The sequence below is a fragment of the Myotis davidii genome, unplaced genomic scaffold (assembly GCF_000327345.1).
Source record: "Myotis davidii unplaced genomic scaffold, ASM32734v1 scaffold197, whole genome shotgun sequence".
Classification (NCBI taxonomy): Eukaryota; Metazoa; Chordata; class Mammalia; order Chiroptera; family Vespertilionidae; genus Myotis; species Myotis davidii.
In genome coordinates this window covers 1-16523 of record NW_006291549.1, presented here as the reverse complement: position 1 = coordinate 16523, position 16523 = coordinate 1, and the positions used below count along the sequence as shown (strand labels likewise).

The following is a 16523-nucleotide window of genomic DNA, read 5'->3' as shown; positions in this document are numbered from 1 at the left end:
TTTGCAATCCTTAAAATAAATTAAAAGTACTCAACTTTTTTTTTTTTTGCTAAACAGATGTGTTTTTTAAAAGTATGAGTCCTCGTTTAAAAAGAAAAGATTATAACAGAAAATATTTTCTATAAATAATATACATGTATTTTGGTTTTAGTGCTCCTGCCCTCAGGTTGAAGTTTACTTTTTTTCCAGTACCTTTTTCCTCCATGATCACCTTTTTTCTCTTTCCCCTCTCCCACTCGTGCACACGTGGGGGTTTCTGCGAGAACTGGCCTTGCCGCACTGTGATTGGCGAAGACGTGAAACTTTAAAAAAAAATACTTAAATTGTTTCTTTGTGTGTATTTGAAGTTTTAGTTATCCTTAGGTTGCTTTTCATATTTAAAATAATTTTAGCTTTAGATTCCCATTAACCAGGAGAAGAAATATATGAGAATGAAAGCTGAATCAGTTGGCTTATCATTAACAAGGTCAAAGTTTCAGGCTGGATAGTTAAAGAATCCAATAGAGGAAAGAGCAGTGCTGTTCTGAGGCCACAGACTCCCCCACTCGCCCACTCCCCGCCCTAGTCATTTCGGAAATACAAACAAATGCTCACAAGGAGACCAGTGAGTGGAATATCCTACTCCACTATTGAAAAGTCACACCCAAAGCTCATCTGTTGGTGGAGGGTGAGTAAAGTAGTCTCTCTTCATTTGTGGTTTTGATCTCTGCCATTTGTTGCTCATGACATGAATTATTCCTTTGTCCAACCCATCTTACTTCATCTTATGTAGACATCACGAGAAGAAGGGTAAGGACAGTATAGTAAGATATTTTATGAGAGAGAGGGAACGAGAGAGAGAGAGAGAGAGAGAGAGAGAGAGAGGAGAGAGAGAGACACTACATTCGCATAACTTTTATTACAGTAATGTAATAATAGTTCTATTTTATTATTAGTTATTATTGTTAATCTCTTACTGTGCCTAGTTTATAAATTAAATTATATCATGGCATGTATGTATAGGAAAACAAATAGGATATCTAGGGTTTGGTATTATCTGCAATTTCAGGCATCCAGTGGTGTCTTGGACTATATCCCCCACAGATAAGGGGGGACTACTATAATGTCACCTTTCCATATTAAAGATAGCATTTTTATAAAAGAACCATTGCTCTCTTTTCTTTTTTTCCTTCCTCTTTTATAGAAAAGTTATAGCATTTAACTCCCATAATGATCTGGATCTTAGGTAGAGAAGCTAAAATATTGAGGTATTTATCTTCACAAACTGATAATTCCCTCTGATTTCTGGGCAGCAGGGAAACCAGCGGATAAGAAGTCTCACAAAACTGGGATGAGAAAGAGGAGTCAAAACTTTTTACTATTTTACAGACAACCAAAGGAGCGTATGTATAAGTACAGACTATAGACTTGCTGTATGGACATTTCAGACTTTTTTTGTGAAGTTCTATCACTAACATATTTTCAATGTAGTTTTTATTGCATAAAGTTGTGATAAGCTTTCTTACTAATTTTTAATATATCTATTTTTAATTTTTTTGTAGTAAAATTTACTGTTATCCATTTTTTTTTTTTTTTACAGTTTAGAGGTGTTTACATTCACATTGTTGCGCAACCAATCTCCAGAATTTTTTCATAACCATTAAATAATAACCCCCCCATTTCCCCCTACCCTAGCCCCCGGCAACCACTATTTTACTTTTTGTTACTATTCTAAATTTGACTACTCTAGAGGCTTCATAACAGTGGCTTATTTCACTTTGCATAATGTCCTCAAGGTATATCCATGTTGTACTGTGTCAGAATTTACTTCTTTTTTAAGGATGAATAATATACCATTATATGCATATGCCACATTTTTTTTATTGATTTATCCATCGATGCATATTTAGGTTGCTTCCGCCTTTTGGGTATTGTGAATAATACTTCTATGAACATCGGTAGGCAAATATTTTTCAGGACCATGCTTTAAATTCTTTTAGATATATGCCCAGAAGTGGAATGACTGGGTCATAATGTAGTTCAATTTTAACTTTTTTTGAGAAACTGCTACACAGTTTTCTTTTCTTTTTTTTTTTTTGACTGTATACTTTACTTTCAGTATTATTTTGTATTGGTTTCAGGGTTACTGCTATACAGTTTCCTATAGTAGCTGTGTATCATTTTACATTCCCACTAACAGTGTACAAGTGCTCCACTATTTCTACATCCTTGCCAACATTTGTTATTTTCTGTTTTGTTTTTTTTTTTGGTAGTAGTCGTCTTAATGGGTGGGAGGTGAACTTTACTATTTTTCATGTAAAATAATTTCAGAAAGGAAAAGTATTTTGTTCTGAGTGGGAAATCAACATAAAATTACATCATTTTGAATTTAAATAAAATGAAACTTTATGAAATTTCACCTTAAAAACGAGATTTCAGTGCTTGCTCGTGGCTGAGTTGGTTGGAGTGTCAACCAGTACACCAGAAAGGTTGTGGGTTTGACCCCCCAGTTAGGGCATGCACATACTGGAGGCACCCTATGTTTCTCTCTCACATTGATGTTTTTCTCTCTCTCTTCCTTCCTCTCTCTAAAACATTTCTTTGGGTGAGGATTTAAAAAGTGAGACTTTTCCATTGATTTTTTTTTTTTTTTAGAGAGAGTGGAAGAGAGGAGAAAAAGAGAGAGAGAGAGAGAGAGAGAGAGAGAAACTTAAACATGAGAGAGACACATTGAGTACTTGCCTCCCACTTGTGCCCGAGCAGGCTGGAGAACGAACCTGTGACCCTTTGGCCCGAGGGCTGATGCTCTAACCATTGAGAAAAACTGGCTAGGGCCCATTTGGGCTTTTGAACGAATTTATTAGTATTCATTTTTGTTCAACTAATTTGGCCATCTTTTATTAATTTGCTCATTTGAACACTCTTAGATTTCCTTGCTAGATATAGAATTATGATAGACAGAGAAAGCATCTGTTTCTGCTGTTAAAGAAATTGTTTATAACTAAATCCCACATATCCACAAACTAAATGGAAAAGTGAAGAATTTGTATGCCTATATTCATAACCCATGGACACAGACAATAGGGTGGTGAAAGCTTGGGGTGGGGGCGGGGGGCAGGCTAGAAGAGGTCAATGGGGGGAAAAGAGGGAATATCTGTAATACTTTCAACAATAAAGATTAAAAAATAAACAAATAAAAAAGTGGATATGTGAAAACTGGGGAGTAAAGGAAAACCTCTTTTTATTAAGTGAAAACATCTTTAGCTTATTCTTTCGCCCAGAGAAGTAGGCCAGCTTGCTTCTGTTTTTCTACAAAGAAAAGGGTGTGGGTTTAGTAGAATAAATTCTGATGTTTGAATGTCCATTCTTTTCATGTAGACCAGTGGTCGGCAAACTGCGGCTCGCGAGCCACATGCGGCTCTTTGGCCCCTTGAGTGTGGCCACGAAGTTTCAATCACACTGTACGTGTGCGCCCGCACATGGTATTTTGTGGAAGAGCCACACTTAAGGGGCCGCAGTTTGCTGACCACTGATGTAGACTCATGTGGACCAGCAGAGAGGGTCTTTGTCTAAAGAAGTCCTGGAGGACTATTAGTTTCTCTCTGTGTGGGCAGGCTCTTCACCCTCACCCCTAAGTTTATTTTGTCCTTTCTTTGGTTGGGAGAAAAAAATTAAAGGAGTAATATATGTATCAGGCTGTGCATGTAAAATGCAATAGAGGTTTAGAAAACCAAGACAACTGTCTCCATCCATCCCTTCTTCTTTTAATGGCGTAATGAGATGATAGGCTTCAGAAATATTCAAGCAGGGCCCGGGGAAGCTTAGACACACTGTACTTTTAGTCAAGCTCTGTCTTTGTATGTCCTCCGTGGGGTAGAAAAATTGGTTCCTTTCCTGAAGATCCCCTTTGCCAGATGTTACACATGAAATTTATGGCGATGATCTCGTCCAGGTCCATTGTTTATGCAGGAAGTTTACCCAACACACACCCGCCTCTCCCCTGTCCCCCTAACAACTGATATGACCTTTGAGTCATTAGGTTTCTGTCCTTCTGAGTAAGAGGAAAAACCCCAAATTGGAAAGTGGAGTGAAGCTGTAAACCTGAGGTCAGACTCCATCTCCACCCCTCCACCTCCATGACTAGGAGTGAATGTGTTTTTGTTTCTACCTTTGGTGTTTTTAAAGTAAAGGGTGGCAGAGGGTGCAGGTGATGGACGCTGGCAATGCCATCGTCTGAGAGGCTGGTCACAGAGACCCAGGGGGGCAGCACTGTTCAAAGAGAGAAAAATACTTGGTGTGATATGCTTGGAGTCAGTGTGTGCTATGAATTACATGAGCGTTTCATTTGAAATCTAAGTACATTCAGCATGGAGCCAGAAGTTAATAAATATACTAGCTCTTTGTTTGACTATTAGTTGTGGTTAGCTTGAAATCACATAGCAAACATAATCAGAGTGACAGAAAAGGGAAAGTATTCCTTACAACTTTTCACTTTCTGAATCTACTTTCAGTTTTTTTCTTTGGTGCATTTCAACGAGCTTCTAATGTTCAATGTAGACATTTTTGTAGCGTGGGCCTCACACTTCTTTTTCGTCTGCCTACCCCCTGTTTTATAAAGTGCAGATCTTTTGTGATGACCATGTGCTTGGGCGGCATCATCCTTTCCTTGGAATGTAAAATGGAAAGTGTTGAAATGTTCATCCGTGAACTCACCCATGAGAATCGTGGTAGACATTCACATCTTTTTTAAAAAATATATTTTATCGATTTTTTTACAGAGAGGAAGGGAGAGGGATAGAGAGCTAGAAACATCGATGAGAGAGAAACATTGATCAGCTGCCTCCTGCACACCCCCTACTGGGGATGTGCCCGCAACCCAGGTACATGCCCTTGACCGGAATGGAACCCTTCAGTCCGCAGGCCGACACTCTATCCACTGAGCCAAACTGCTTAGGGCGACATTCACACCTTAAGGGGAAATAATCATCTGACAGATGTTGCTCTGTGGGCTGAAGAAATAATGGCTTTTGTTTCCTAAAGTTTTTGGAGGAATGTTGGTATTTTTGAACCTATTTTCCATATTCCTAACTCGCCATGTAAATAAAAGCTGAGTGTGGCTCTACTGATACTTGAGCCTTGCATGGTGTTAAGGCTGTTCCTCCCAGCAAAACCGTTGTTTACCGAACACCGGAATTTTCTGATAACACACACTATCAGAAAACCCTACGGAGAACTCGATAAAATGCACAAAAGCAATGCTAAAAACTAGCATCTAGCATGGAACCTAAGGGTTTGGTTGTAGGCCTGGAAAGATACTGTTTCTTGAATACATATTTCAGTGAGCATCTATGATTGGAAGCATACGTAGATTTCCCCCTCTTTGGTAGAAAAATGGTTCTTAAGTCATAGGAGAGGTAATGTGGTATTGGTATCTGTGATTTTTCTTGGCGGATGAGCCATCAGAGCTTGGGAGTGAGAGGTGAATATCAGCACCTGGAAGTAAAGGGACCCCCTTTTAGTTGGTTACACAGCATCGTGAACCTCCCATAGACAGCAGCTTATGAAGTAAAACATCAGCATGTGTGAAGGGTGGTTTCTGAGCTTTTTTCTGAAAGCTGGAGAACTTCAATATGAGGAACTCCCAGGGCCTCATTAATTTGGTTTGCACGCCCCCCTCCATCACTCCCCCCCCTCCCCCCGCAGTGTTGTCACGGTCTGAAATGTGTAAATTATCAGTTTGTCTTTGAATGACTTCTTAGTTGCATCTTACTTGCAAAACACCCCAAACTCAAAAGTGGTTGCTGTGAAACAGCTATCTTTGTCATAGATGTTGCTCCTTCTGTTTACCCTTAGCCTTGGGCTGTGGCGGGCGAAGCCTCCTTCTCCAAAGGGAAAAAGTGGCGAAAGGAAAACCATTCCATTAGCCTCAAGCAGTTAGAAATGTGTGAGGGTCTGAGGTGCCTTGCATGTACTTCAGAACCATTTTATCTAATTTTATAATATAATTTCCCCCCAAAAGAACGTAGCCAGGGAGAATTGATAAATTATAAACAACTCAGGATTTGCTTTCTGAATTGTTAATGGGTAGAAGGCCATCTGCTTCGCCATATGGAAGTACTGTCCTCATCCATATGAAGCCAACACAGTTAGAAGCCAGAACCACGGGAGGACGCAGCCTTCGTGCTCTTCGTGGCTTTACCTTTTATGGAATTCATTCAGCCCCACCTTCCTTAGGGTTCAGAGACTCCGCTCTTATTCTAAGGGCACATCACTCAGAATATGAGCCCCTGAGAAAAGGTTGAAGTGGACGGAGTGAACCCCTTCATCACATGGTGTATAAACTAATGTAGTAAATTCAATATCCACTTAATTTAAAATAACGTCATTGTGTTTTACTTAGTGAGGCACAGCACGTGCTAAACATTTTATTTTTATTTAACGATTCCTTTGTAACCCAATAGCTAGTGTCCGTTCTTTCCTCTGAATTGGGATTTTGAAAAAGCATTTTTGTGCTTGTGCATGATGCTTGTGTGCTTGCTTTCAGACTGCAGCGACTACCTGGTGGACGACGAGTGCCTGCTGAAGCTGCTGAAGGGGTGCTGCCTGAAGAACTTGCAGCGGCCCCTGCAGGCGGAACTGTGCTTCTCTCATGTCATCCAAAGGTAAACCAAGGAGGAAACCCACTGTGGCTCCGGGAGTTCCTGTTGGAAAGCGATTTCTCTTGCTGCCCCCCTTTTACTCCGTGTTACCAGAAAAGAACCCAGGAGTGTTGTCTTTGTGCCCCGGAGACTTTGCCAGCCCAGAGCCACATCCATGTTAATTTCATGGCATCGAGGTTCTTGGCCCTTTGGGCAATGTAAACTTGAATTGCAAACTCATGTGAGGGCAGGCCTATGGGTTGTTAATTTCTCCAGGAATGTGCTTTTACTCTCCACCTGGAGCAGAGGCCCAGGAGCCGACTGCCCGTGTTTTCTTCCTGCGCCAGAGGTTTTTTTTCTAATCTTCCCCTTCTCTGATGGAGCAGCCTTTCAAGGGCCCCAGCTTGTGTAGAGGTCTCAGCCCTGCTCCCTGTCCCGTGGGCCAAGGCCTCCTCTCCTCCGTGGGCACTGAAGCACTGAGCCCCGATTGTTCAGACTGGAGTGGACCCGCACTGCTTGGGCATCCACACACACAGAGTTCTGGTTTTGTGTTGTTTTCAGTTCGAGAATTTCCCTTATGTTCGTGGGAGCTGAGCTATGCGTTTGAAAGTGTATTACTCATATATTTTTAGTGCTTGCAGATGTTTTGTCGTCAGAGAATTCTTATCATATTGCTGAAAACAGAAGTTACTGCCTTTTTTTTTTTTTTTTAGCATAAGACGTAACAAGTTGAAGTGACCCTTCATAAAAAACAATACAGCATTCTTATTTTTAAATATTTATGTTCAGGAGTATGATCTTGTCCTTTCCAGGGTTAGGCTTTGAAGATTATAGCCCATATGTGTTCCTATTCCTAAGGGGCAGTAAATAATCCAATTCAGACTAAGGAATAAAATAAGAGATTAATATAGTAAAAGCATACTATGTATTGCTGTAGTTTATTAGATTCCTTGAGTGCATTTTGTATAATGACAGCTTTTCTCTGCAAATCATGCTGCTAACCACCGGCTTTATGGGAACTGGGGAATGCTGTATATGTATGTTGGAAAAGAATGACATCCTTCCTGTTCTGTTGAGACTTAATTGCTTTCCACTCGTTCTTTTAGTGAAAAGCTGCTGAAGTTTGACCACTACCTGGTGCCATTTACTCTGTTTGAGCTGGCGTTTTTGTACAAAAGCCAAGGGGACATTGACAAGGCCTTTAAGGCCCTGGAAACTGCAAGGTGAGTGGCGACGGCAGCTCCTCTGGGGTGGCTGTGGAGTTAGGATTGTCCGTACCATGATAGCAGCAGTGATAGTACATGCACACTTAAAAGTTCAAACATGAGCGAAAGGTAGTTACAACGCTACCTTTGCTAACTTAGGCTTCGTTTATGCTCATGGCTTTTGCTGCAATTGTGCTGTTTCCAACCTTCTGAGCGCCTGGCCCTGTGACCGTTTACAGAGGTGATGGCTGTGGGCTTCTGCCTGACAGATATCTAGTCTAATCTGTTCTATATCAGAGGCCGGCAAACTGTTCCTAAAGGGCCAGATAGAAAGTATTTTTGGCTTTACAGTATGAGGTCTCCACTGCAGCTACTCAATGGTATCGAAAGCAGCCACAGAAGAGGGTATAGAAATAAGTGGGGGAGTCCAGATTTAGCCATAAACTTGATAATAATTTGCTGACCTTTTCTAATTTCCTTGAAGAAACTCTTTGAATCTCCCCCGGCTCTCTCTATTTCAAAGCACATATTATCATTTCTACTACATAATGGCTCACAGACGTGTGATCACGGTCTGTTTGTCCTGCACACTTCTTGCAGCGGGTGGAGAATGCCATGGGTAGCTCCAGGCCATAAATAGCTTAGTGGTTCGTTGGTTTGGTCATTTACTCAAATTCAGCAAATATTCACTGAGCACCTCTTATGTACCCAGCATAGTAAAGGCTCTAGAGAGACAACTGTACGTAAACCGACAATGTTCCTGCTCTCTGAGTAGGAGGGAGATATTAAATAAGCAAGTGAGAAAATAGCAGTGCTATGTGTTTTGCTGAGACTCACATTCTGATACAAAGTCCCGGGCTGTGGCTTTAGGTTGGGTTGATTCTGGAAGGTCTTCTTGAGGAGCTGATGTTGTAGTTGATATTTGCCCAAGCAGAGCCAGTCCTGAGGTCAGTCAGCAGAAGACTGCGTGGGGCACATTCCTGTCTGGAACCACAGCTACGTAACCTCCAGGCTAGGGGGTGGAACCACTAGGTCAATAATGATGATAGAGAATCATCATTTTTACTGAGATGGGGAATCCTTAGAGGGTTTGGGGAGATAAAAAAATACTTCTGTTTGGACCATGATGTTCTGAGGAGCCTACGAGGCATCCACATGGAGATGGCGAGTTGGCAGTCAACTGTAGAAGCATGGAGTTCAGTGGAAAGGTAAATGCCACATGTGGAGATTTCAAAGTCACCAGCACAGACACAGAGGTATTTGAAGCCATGATACTTGATGAGGTCATTTTGGGAAAGAGAGAGAGAGAGAGAGAGAGAGAGAGGTCCAGCACACAGCCTTGCGATATGGTATCATTTTAATGAGAATAAACAATAAGAGTAAGGAGAAATGGCCACTGAGTCAGGATGACATCCAGGAAAGCCAAGTGAACAAAGTGTTTAAAATAAAGACAGTGGTCAGTTGTAAAGCTAGCTGCTGAGAGGTCCACTAAAGTGAGACTAGAGAAGTGAACTTGGCTGCATGAAGATCATTGGTGACTCTGACAAGTGAGGTGAGAAAGTAGAACCAGCTACTTTGGAAAACTCTTTCAGGATGTTTTTCTGAAAACACAATAATGGGGCAGAAGCTCCAGGGGCATGGTGGAGCCAGGAAAGCTGCCTTTATTTTGGGAAAGAGTCCTCCTCCCTTCTTCCTTATTTCTTCCTCCTCCTCCTTCTTCCTTCTTCCCCCTCTTTCTCCTCTTCCTCCTCCTATCCTCCTCCTCCTCCTCCTCCTCATTTTTCTTCTTGCTAAGAGAGATATGAGAACAAATCACTTTTAAAAAATTAATTTGTTGGGAGTGATAATGACACATTTCAACTGACATGTATGTGTCATGAGATGTAGCTCATGGAAAATTAGGGACTATAAATACTATCATTCCAAGTATTCATTATTTGTACATATCTAATGTTACCTAAGCAGCACACAATAAGGCAACTTTATAATGATGAAAATGAACGACTAATAATTCACTACTGAAAAACAAGACCAGCAGTGATTAAAGTCACCACTAACTCAAGCCAGTGCTGACGATGCCAACATAAACAGTCTCCCCAGTGATTCCAGGACAATTGTCTGTAGTTCCCCTTGCAAAGTTGCCACAATTTGTGACCAGACATTTAGGAAAATACTCAATTATATGCTTTGGTAAACTCTAGTAAGATGATTTAGCTTATGAATAATGACCCTTATTATGAATAATAACCCTTTTCAGAGTTACCAGTAAGTAGTACTTAGATCTGCATAGAATGAACGGCTGTGGAAAGAAATAAACGCCACTGCAAAGAAAGAAGGTACAGCTCACCCATGGGCCAAAGCAATGGGTGAAAGCAGGAGCCCAAAGTCGAAGCCATTCCACTTTGATCACTCTTCACAATTCTAGCAAAGAGAAGTCATGAATGATTAACCTCAGTAAAGTTTTTACATCATCTGTGGATTTTAATGGCTTGGGCCCTTCTGACATTGCTGTACAGTAATTATTGGCCAAACCGTTGCTATTTGCCTGTGAGAATTGGAGTAAGTGATTTTGGTATCACAGGGTAATCCTGCTGTCTTTGCTGCGGTTGTTGTTTCATGGGAGTCTCAAGATAATTATTTGGAGGAAGTTATAATCCATCAAGTTCGCCTCGTTTGTATGAGGCTGCCTTAGCATTTCCAGTTCAGAAAAGGTCAGCGGTTTAAGAATAGTTCACGAAATTGTTAAGCCCTCCTCCTAATCTTCTTCAGGTGTTTGTGAACGGCTTGGTAGTGAAGTAGAAACTTGGTACTCAAAGTCTAACTTTTAGGTCCTCACCAGGAAACTTCTAGAAACAAAGAATATTGCCATCCCCCTCTCTTCACAGGACACCATCTACATTTTAACAATATTGACTGTTAGGCATAGTCAAGTTTGAAAGCAAATAAGGAGTGAATATGAGAGGAGGGGAGGGTGGTGGTGGTGGTCTGGTATAGAGGAGCTTTTGACATTTCGATTTTGTTGTTATTGTCTTTAGAAACAACTACAAAGATTACTCCATGGAGTCTAGACTGCACTTCAGAATTCAGGCAGCTCTTCAACTCTGGAGAAAGCCTTCCTCACACTGATCAGAGCCTGGAAGATGGATGGATTGCCCCTCCGTGAACCCACATCTGCTATAGATTAGCCCTTGTATTAAAGTGGAAAAGTGATCTTGTGAATGAGAGAAAAAAATAATTTTATTGTCAATATTTTCTATCATGTGTGTGGTTTACTGCTGTTCTACGTGAATGTGTCCTCCCCCCTCCCCCCATGGAATAATGTTCAGTACAATCTAGAAAATTATTATATTTTGCCTCTTCAAAAAGAATTTCATATTAGGTTTCAATTGGAGAGGGGAAGTCTTTTAAAGGACTCACAGGTACAATAAAGTCTAATCAGATTATTTATTTTTTTTAATATGGAAATTAATATTGTTTAAGTAGCAAATGGCTTACAAGTTGAGCCTTTTTTAGATCTGTTGGTCAGTTAAACTTCAGAGTTATTTTGTTGCCTAGAAATTAAATTTCAGAGGGGAAATAAAATCACTTACATTCAAAATAGCTTAATAACCTCCTGAAAAAGACAGGCAGTGGTGTGAACAGGGATGGGATCATGTCGTTAAAAGGTTGAAAAGACCTGTATCTAGCAGAGATGGTGAAATATTGTTAGTGTTTTTTTTTATTCATCATGTAAATTAAATGTGGTGGCATTTTTGAGAGACTATCTTGTTTTTGAATGTACTTAAGTCTATTATAATAACAAAAATTTTAAAAATGTGTATCTAAAGGGAAGAAAAATTATATTTTAGACAATATCCTTAGCAATGATAGCCTGAAATATATATATATACATTGATTATTTTTCTTATATGAAGCAAAGTTCCTGCTGCTTTAAATGATATGTAAAATATTAATAATTTTTACATTCATGATGTTGGTGAGTAAGATCTAATTTTCTAATCTCTCTAGCACTGTGTCGGTTCCTTGTAAATATCTGAACTGTGTTTAGTCCTTTCATTTTGGAAATGCAATCGGGACATTGAGTGGGAGAGAGTCCGACTCCATGTGGTCCTGGCTCTGCTACTGGTTAGCAGTTACCAGAGTGACCTTGATGGAGCCCCCGCTCTCTGTAAAATGGAAAAAGAAAGGATGATTATCAAGGTCTCCTTCAGTTTTAGAACTGTCAGTATTTTAGGTATTTATTTTCAGCAAACAATGTTAAAATGTTTAATCCGAGTCACTCCCGCTTAGAGTATATTTTTATTTTGCAGTCATCAACTCCCAACCCCCAAATATGTGTGTTTTGTGAATCAGGACCAGTTTGTATTCTGAGTGAGGAAAACCATCTGGGAATCCGTGAGTCAGGGTTTTGTCCTATTCCTGCCTCTGTTTTGAAGACTAACTTGTCATGGAAGCCGATGCAGTTTAACAGAAACCGCCTCAGATTGGGAGCCAGGAGCTCATCTCTATTAGTTAGTAGTTCCTCACCCTGCAGCAAGCCATTCATCTCTTCTGGGACTCAGTTTCCCTAATGGGGATGGTCTCACGGAGCGTGGTGCTGGTGAGGGCTCAGTCAGGTAATGCAGAGTCATATGCATGGCTTTGTGTGAACTGTGAAAGGCCATATGAACATGCGTTGTAATGATCACGGTTTTTATGCACCAATTATAGTATCAGTACAGAGGTATTGGCTGAGTCTGTGTTCTCTGATGTAAAAGGAGAAAAGCATGGAAATTCTATCACCTGTCAATGTATTCACGTATTTGACGCTGGCCGTGGCCCAGATTACAAATTTATTTCTTGCTACTTATTCCCTGTGACATGAGCCTGTCCTCGCAGGTGTTGGCCTTGTTTTCTTTAAGGTATTTGTCCAATACTGAGAATGCGTTTCAACAGAAGATGTTAATACAGTCCGAGTCAAATGGTCTGGTGGAAGATCTGAATATGTGCTATTACATGCATTATGTAACTGACTGCAGGTCCAGACAAAAGAGGAAATAAAATAAACTGTCATTACAACTAGTAGTGGAAAACATGTTTAATAATTATTTTTTATATAACTGGGGAAAATGTTTATAATTCCTTAGAAGAGCTTTGGTAGCATTATTGTTTTTCAAGTAAAAACATCCACATTATTTCTGTGAGAAGCTGTAAGTCAGTGAAAGTCAGTAATAAAAATTCTCCTTTTGGTATAAAAGGAAAACAAAAGCCAATAGTAGTTCTTTTTATTTTATTGGAACTCTGCATTATAAAGAATATAAAAGTAATTCATATCTATTTAAAATTTCACTTAGTTATTTTTTAAATTTTATTTTTATTGTTACTTCCTATTTTTATGGTTAATCTATCCAATGGATTTTTTTTAAAAATATATTTCATTGATTTTTTGCAGAGAGGAAGGGAGAGGGATAGAGAGTTAGAAACATCAATGAGAGAGAAACATCGATCAGCTGCCTCCTGCACACTCTCTACTGGGGATGTGCCCGCAACCAAGGTACATGCCCTTGACCGGAATCGAACCTGGGACCCTTGAGTCCGCAGGCCGACGCGCTATCCACTGAGCCAAACCGGTTAGGGCTCTAATGGATTCTTAAGTGCTGTAATATCACTAATGGTACAAATACTAATCTGTTTCCTGCCATGTTTAAGATATTATGACACCAGTGTCTTGTGCCATCAGCTCATATTGCATTTTTGGAGTTAGTTTGTGATTCAGGGTGTTCTCTATAGGATGAGTACTGAAGTGACAATGTTTTTTATGTAATGTTTTGAGGGGCATATGTGGGAGAGTTGGGCTGCCAACGTGTCTGACAGTTTGTGCAATTTGTGTAGTTCTTGGTTTAATTGCCTTTCTTTTAAAAAAAAAAGGGAGAACCAGAGTTCTGATTGGTGCTGTGTAATTTTAAGACTCAAGTAGAGGTTATGCTTTGTAGGATGGTGACAATGTAGGCATGACGTCCGCTTGACAACTAACAGAAGATTAACTGCATAAGCTCTTTTATGGACATTTTAATGTTTCTGTGCTTCTCCTGGGTACAAGAAGGCCCAAGTTACATAGGAAAAGAGAGTCCATTGATTTTCTATCTCTTGGCAAGTGGGTCCAAACTGTAACAAGGTGAATTCCAGATCAATCAGCGTCCAAGATACTGAGTCACTGAAACAATCCAACAGCAGAACTATCTCTTTGGCAAAGTTGTCGTCTAGCAGAGCTCTGTGATTAACATTCCAACCTGGCCTGGAAGCTAATGGTTTAACTTTGAGGTTAAAACACCCCGTCAGCCTTTGAGTAGGGCTTTAAGTCGGTGGGATGTGTTAAAGATGAAAGTTGTTCCCTTTCAAAGACAAGTGTTTCCTCTTTTGAAGCTATGTTTAAAGGTAGTTACATTTTGATGTGCACCAATCGCCTCTGCTATTAATACTCATTATGGTTCTAGTTCTCACCCATTTCTTTAAACGAGTCTGTTGATGTTTTCAAATAGATGCTTTCCTGCTTTTGCACATTAGACATAACGATTAAAAAAAAGTCTTTGTGACCAACTGGAATTACTCAATTCTCTGTTGACTTTAAAAAATATTTTTGTTTCTTCCTGTTCTCTAAGTATTTATAAATTAAAAATTCAAATACATTCAGTGAAAATGAGTTAACGAAGACTCCAGTGATCATTTTGATGCCGAAGATTTGGGGATTCATCAGGCCTGAAGTGGATCTTGGAAAATTGTCTCATCCTTCCTGATCTCTGAGCAGTGTTGTTTCTCCTTCAGTCCTGCCCTGCACAGTATGGTAGCTACTGGCCACCTGTGGCGGTTGAGCACTTGAAACATGGCTGGTGACATATGTTGGAAGGATGCTGACTGTGGGGAGCGCTGACACATGCTGCAGTTCTATTTAGTGGTCTCCTAATACTGGACTGCCCGGAGTTCTGGCTTTTTAATATGTTCATCCCGTCACCATGTTGTCGATTGTGGTTCAAATATATGTTGGTGGGGTTTACCTTTTCTGCTTTAGTACCCATAAACTTTCATCCTGTTCTGCAGATGATCAAGGTCACTGGCACATTTGAACATGATTCCTTTCCTACCTACCGGAGCTCCTTACATACTAAATTAAGAGAATTGATTTTTTTTAAGATTTCTATTTTAATCTGATTTTCCCTACTTTTTCAGATGCAACATCACAAACTGTTAGCGTTGTAGAGGAAGTGACTCTCAACTTTGGGACTTAGTAGACTTTATGATTAAAATAATACTTTTATAAGTTTAACATTATTCTGAAAATTTTCAATCCCTGAACCTTTCATTCCTTTATATTATCAATGTTTCAACATTAACTCAGCTAGGCCAATTATTACTATTTAAAGATTTTAAGGTACTAGTTATCCACTTACAGAATAATTTTTAGGTACTAGTTATCCACTTACGGAATAATTTGGCAGGTAGTTTATTTAAAGTCACATATTTTATGCCTTTGCTGCCTATTATTATTCCTAATATGTATGATACCTAAGTAAAATGCATACATATAATTGACATATCTTAATCTTGTTAGACATTTCTATCTCAAATGCACAGGTAGATAGATAGATGATAGATAGATAGATAGATAGACAGACAGAAAACACCATACAAATATTAAACAAGCTTTACACTCTTCTCTCAGGGATGCGGGATTTCCTCCAGGTTGTTTCCCCTTCCCAGACCAATTATTTACATATTTTTTCTTTATTTGTCAAGCACTTATTGTGAAACCCTATTCCTGCTTCTCATTGTTGCTAGTTTTCTCCTTTGTACACCTTCTGTTAGCTTGAGTTACTTCAGAAAGTTGAACTTGAAACGTAATAAAAAGGACACATCGACAGTTACCAGGAGGGAGATTGTCTTTTGTGTTGAGCAGTTGTTGTCTGACCTGGCTGGTGCTCAAGGCCACACCAGTCTGTTCATAATGTCAGAGCTGCAGGAAGAAATGATGCAAGGACGGAGAAGACTGAGCAGGTACATGGCCTGATCCATCCGAAGGGAGAGGTAGACCTAGTGTCAGAGGAAGTCCAACCCCATTCTGCCCAGTTCATAAATGTGTAGCAATCCCCTAACTCGGCATTGCATGGAAAAGTCAAAGCAGGCACCCCACTGTAGTTCACTAACGAAGAAGTCACACAGACACCTATAGATTGGACAGTTACCAGGAAAACTCAAGAGACTTGAGTACCAAACTTCATTAAATAAGACTTGTTGCATATTAATATACCTTGTATATTAACCCAGTAGTTCTTAGAAACACATAATTTAAAAGATAAATATAAGGGATGCTGACGCATGCAGGCAGGGACTTTTCATTTTATTGTTAGTTGATATTTTCTAGCATATTGGTTTTAATTATTGGTAGTCTGGTACCATGTAGGGAGAAAAAGTTGGTCTCAGTGTAACAGAACCGATAGCCAGAGAAGTTGGATACAATGAACATGTTAAAGGACATCTCTTACTTCAGTTTTAAAGGAATTGCGTTAATGTGAAAGGCTGGAAGGTCTTTTTCAATCAGAAGGGATGCCTCTCCCTGCTTTGGAAATCATGTAGACATTTTTAAAAATAGAGTTTATTGGGATGACATTGGTTGGTAAAATTATATAGCTTGGAAGTATACAATTCTATAATACATCATCTGTACATT

At 39.7% G+C, this 16523-nt stretch overlaps 1 protein-coding gene and 1 long non-coding RNA gene across 2 annotated transcripts in view; both read left to right on the top strand.

Annotated features, from left to right (window-relative positions):
• Nucleotides 1–12883, top strand: part of TTC39B (tetratricopeptide repeat domain 39B) — a 71914-nt gene extending 59031 nt beyond the window's left edge. Inside the window, exons 14-16 of the mRNA XM_006764939.2 lie at nt 6524–6641; nt 7724–7840; nt 10858–12883. Coding sequence (XP_006765002.1) covers nt 6524–6641; nt 7724–7840; nt 10858–10948 — 326 coding nt within the window. The 3' untranslated portion in view covers nt 10949–12883. The remainder of the gene's footprint in view (nt 1–6523; nt 6642–7723; nt 7841–10857) is intronic.
• A 492-nt stretch (nt 12884–13375) lies between these two features.
• Nucleotides 13376–15720, top strand: LOC107183257. Its single transcript, XR_001514047.1, has 2 exons — nt 13376–15227; nt 15261–15720. It is a non-coding gene; the product is annotated as an uncharacterized LOC107183257 (long non-coding RNA).
• Nucleotides 15721–16523: the final 803 nt, after the last annotated feature.